This window comes from Salmo salar, chromosome ssa26 (assembly GCF_905237065.1).
Source record: "Salmo salar chromosome ssa26, Ssal_v3.1, whole genome shotgun sequence".
In the NCBI taxonomy this organism is placed as follows: domain Eukaryota; kingdom Metazoa; phylum Chordata; class Actinopteri; order Salmoniformes; family Salmonidae; genus Salmo; species Salmo salar.
This window is the reverse complement of record NC_059467.1, coordinates 53,348,987-53,353,986: the sequence shown is the minus strand read 5'-3', so window position 1 is coordinate 53,353,986 and position 5,000 is coordinate 53,348,987. Positions and strand designations below refer to the sequence as shown.

Below are 5,000 nucleotides of genomic sequence, written 5' to 3'. Positions count from 1 at the left end.
CCATGCGATTATCTGAGGACAGCACCCCATCAAACAAACACATGACAATCATATTTCAACCCGCCAGGCGCGACACAAAACTCAGAAATAAGGATATAATTCATACCTTACCTTTGAAGATCTTCTTCTGTTGCCACTCCAAAATGTCCCATAAACATCACAAATGGTCCTTTTGTTCGATAATGTCATTTTTCTATATGCATAAAAACTCAGTTTAGCTGGCGCGCTAAGGGTCAATAATCCACTCAGTTTCCCTCCGTCAAAATACATACAAAATGAATCCCAAACGTTACTAATAAACTCTTCCAAACAAGTCAAACAACGTTTATAATCAATCCTTAGGTACCCTAATACGCAAATAAACGATACAATTTAAGACGGAGAATCGTTATCGTCTTTACCGGAGATAAACAATAAAGAATCACTAAAGCCAAAACGGGAGCCACCTACAAAAACGACAATTTCTGGGTCATTTTTCTAAAAACCAGCCTGAAACTCTTTCTAAAGACTGTTGACATCTAGTGGAAGCACTAGGAACTGCAATTTGGGAGGACTTGGGCTTATAATTAAAGTTCAAGCCATTGAAAACAGTGGTAAACTGACATTTTTTGAGGGGGGGGGTGGTTTGTCCTCGGGGTTTCGCCTGCCATATCAGTTCTGTTATACTCACAGACATTATTTCAACAGTTTTAGAAACTTTAGAGTGTTTTCTATCCACATCTACCAATTATATGCATATATGCATGCTTCTGGGCCTGAGTAACAGGCAGTTTACGTTGGGCACGCTTTTCATCCGGAGGTGAAAATACTGCCCCCTATCCCAAAGAAGATAACTGATTCAAGTGTTTTTAGCCAGATCCTAATTGGTATGTCGAATTTTATGTTCCTTTTAATGGCGTAGAAGGCCCTTCTTGCCTTGTCGTCTCTCAGCTCGTTCACAGCGTTGTGGAAGTTACCTGTGGCGCTGATGTTTAGGCCGAGGTATGTATAGTTTGTTGTGTGCTCTAGGGCAACGGTGTCTAGATGGAATTTGTATTTGTGCTCCTCGCAATCTCTCTCTCTCTCTGTATCTCTCTCTCTGTATCTCTCTCTCTGTATCTCTCTCTCTGTATCTCTCTCTCTCTGTATCTGTATCTCTCTCTCTGTATCTCTCTCTCTGTATCTCTCTCTCTGTATCTCTCTCTCTCTCTGTATCTCTCTCTCTCTCTGTATCTCTCTCTCTCTCTGTATCTCTCTCTCTCTGTATCTCTCTCTCGGTATCTCTCTGTATCTCTCTTTCTCTCTCTCTCTCTCTCTCTCTCCACATCAGTAAATCAGATCAATATAGTGAGTCATGACAGGTCAGACTGTGCAGAGCCAGGCAGATACAAACAACCACAGCAGCTAGTAACTCCTACTTCTAATTATACACCACTTCTACTCATCTCTCTCTCTCTCTCTCTCTGTCTCTCTCTCTCTGTCCTCTTTCTCTCTCTCTGTCCTCTCTCTCTCTCTGTCCTCTCTCTCTCTGTCCTCTCTCTCTCTGTTCTCTCTCTCTCTCTCTCTGTCCTCTCTCTCTCTGTCTCTCTCTCTGTCCTCTCTCTCTCTCTGTCCTCTCTCTCTCTCTCTCTCTCTGTCCTCTCTCTCTCTCTCTCTCTCTCTCTGTCCTCTCTCTCTCTGTCCTCTCTCTCTCTCTCTCTGTCCTCTCTCTCTCTGTCCTCTCTCTCTCTCTCTCACTCTCTGTCCTCTCACTCTCTGTCCTCTCACTCTCTGTCCTCTCTCTCTCTGTCCTCTCACTCTCTCTCTGTCTTCTCTCTCTGTCCTCTCTCTCTGTCTGTCCTCTCTCTCTGTCCTCTCTCTCTGTCTGTCCTCTCTCTCTCTGTCCTCTCTCTCTCTCTCTCTCTCTTTCCTCTCTCTCTCTCTGTCCTCTCTCTCTCTCTGTCCTCTCTCTCTCTCTCTGTCCTCTCTCTCTCTGTCCTCTCTCTCTCTCTCTCTCTCTCTCTCTCTCTCTCTCTCTCTACAGTTCCACACTGCAGGACCAGGCCAAGCCTGATCAGCTTACACAAACAGAGCTGAGTTGAAGGGACTTACATGGTGTCTGGATTAGCAGGGCACCAGCAGAGTAGCTTAGCGCTAACTGAGCCGCCATGCTAACAGCCCACCCGCGGGAAATGGACCATGCTAACAGCCCACCCGCGGTAAATGGACCATGCTAACAGCCCACCCGCGGGAAATGGACCATGCTAACAGCCCACCCGCGGGAAATGGACCATGCTAACAGCCCACCCGCGGGAAATGGACCATGCTAACAACCCACCCGCGGGAAATGGGAGCTGAGCATAGCGGCGCGGCACTCGTTCTTCATAGCAGGGGTCAGATTAAAGCTGTTTGTCACTCTCTCTCTCTCTCTCTCTCCCACCCTCTCTCTCCCACCCTCTCTCTCTCCCACCCTCTCTCTCCCACCCTCTCTCTCTCACTCTCTCTCTCACTCTCTCTCTCACTCTCTCTCTCTCTCTCTCTCTCTCTCTCTCTCTCTCTCTCTCTCACTCTCTCTCTGTCTCTCTCTCTCTCTCTCTCACTTAGTGGTATGAATAATTAGTGGCTGGGAACCGGCGGAGGAGGGAGGGAGGGAGGGAGGCAGGGAGGGAGGGAGGGAGGGAGACAGATGAAATCATCCTACCTGTACTCTCTTGTCCGGAGGGAGTAGAGTTTAAAGGCACAGCCCAGAGCGATGACAAGGAGGAGGCCACAGACCAGAGAGCCAATCAGGGCAGCAGTGATCACCTAGAAACAATACAGGCATTCCTGTCATATCATAAAATACATTATAACATCTGTATACTATACTACATTACACACTACTACTAGTAATACAACACATTATATAACATACTACTACTAGTAATACAATACATTATAACATCTGTATACTATACTACATTACACACTACTACTAGTAATACAATACATTATAACATCTGTATACTATACTACATTACACACTACTACTAGTAATACAATACATTATAACATACTACTACTAGTAATACAATACATTATAACATACTACTACTAGTAATACAATACATTATAACACACTACTACTAGTAATACAATACACTACTACTAGTAATACAATACATTATAACACACTACTACTAGTAATACAATACATTATATAACATACTACTACTAGTAATACAATACATTATGACATACTACTACTAGTAATACAACACATTATATAACATACTACTACTAGTAATACAATACATTATGACATACTACTACTAGTAATACAATACATTATATAACATACTACTACTAGTAATACAATACATTATGACATACTACTACTAGTAATACAATACATTATATAACATACTACTACTAGTAATACAACACATTATATAACATGCTACTACTAGTAATACAATACATTATAACATACTACTACTAGTAATACAATACACTACTACTAGTAATACAATACACTACTACTAGTAATACAATACATGATATAACATACTACTACTAGTAATACAACACACTACTACTAGTAATACAACACATTATAACATACTACTACTAGTAATACAATACATTATATAACATACTACTACTAGTAATACAATACATTATAAACACACTACTACTAGTAATACAACACATTATATAACATACTACTACTAGTAATACAATACATTATAACACACTACTACTAGTAATACAATACATTATAACATACTACTACTAGTAATACAATACATTATAACATATTACTACTAGTAATACAACACACTACTGCTAGTAATACAATACACTACTACTAGTAATACAATACCTTATAAACACACTACTACTAGTAATACAACACACTACTACTAGTAATACAACACATTATATAACATACTACTACTAGTAATACAACACATTATATAACATACTACTACTAGTAATACAATACATTACAACATACTACTACTAGTAATACAACACATTATAAAACATACTGATTTAGACCTGGGACACCAGGTGGGTTAATGATCAGGGACTGATTTAGACATGGGACACCAGGTGGGTTAATGATCAGGGACTGATTTAGACCTGGGACACCAGGTGGGTTAATGATCAGGGACTGATTTAGACCTGGGACACCAGGTGGGTTAATGATCAGGGACTGATTTAGACCTGGGACACCAGGTGGGTTAGTTATCAGGGACTGATTTAGACCTGGGACACCAGGTGGGTTAATGATCAGGGACTGATTTAGACCTGGGACACCAGGTGGGTTAATGATCAGGGACTGATTTAGACCTGGGACACCAGGTGGGTTAATGATCAGGGACTGATTTAGACCTGGGACACCAGGTGGGTGAATAATCAGGGACTGATTTAGACCTGGGGCACCAGGTGGGTTAATGATCAGGGACTGATTTAGACCTGGGACACCAGGTGGGTTAATGATCAGGGACTGATTTAGACCTGGGACACCAGGTGGGTTAATTATCAGGGACTGATTTAGACCTGGGACACCAGGTGGGTTAATGATCAGGGATTGATTTAGACCTGGGACACCAGTTGGGTTAATGATCAGGGACTGATTTAGACCTGGGACACCAGGTGGGTTAATGATTAGGGACTGATTTAGACCTGGGACACCAGGTGGGTTAATTATCAGGAACTAATTTAGACCTGGGACACCAGGTGGGTTAGTTATCAGGGACTGATTTAGACCTGGGACACCAGGTGGGTTAATGATCAGGGACTGATTTAGACCTGGGACACCAGGTGGGTTAATTATCAGGGACTGAATTAGACCTGGGTGGGTTAATGATAAGGGACTGATTTAGACCTGGGACACCAGGTGGGTTAATGATCAGGGACTGATTTAGACCTGGGACACCAGGTGGGTTAATGATCAGTGACTGATTTAGACCTGGGACACCAGGTGGTAATGATCAGGGACTGATTTATACCTGGGACACCAGGAGGGTTAATGATCAGGGACTGATTTAGAC

General features: G+C 42.2%; 1 protein-coding gene across 2 annotated transcripts in view; it reads right to left on the bottom strand.

Annotated features, from left to right (window-relative positions):
- The window catches only part of lrp3 (low density lipoprotein receptor-related protein 3), a 71,997-nt gene that overhangs the window by 12,981 nt on the left and 54,016 nt on the right, over positions 1 to 5,000 (bottom strand). For both annotated transcript variants that reach the window (XM_045708709.1, XM_045708710.1), the window contains exon 10: positions 2,660 to 2,763. In XM_045708709.1, the coding sequence (XP_045564665.1) occupies positions 2,660 to 2,763 (104 nt within the window). The remainder of the gene's footprint in view (positions 1 to 2,659; positions 2,764 to 5,000) is intronic.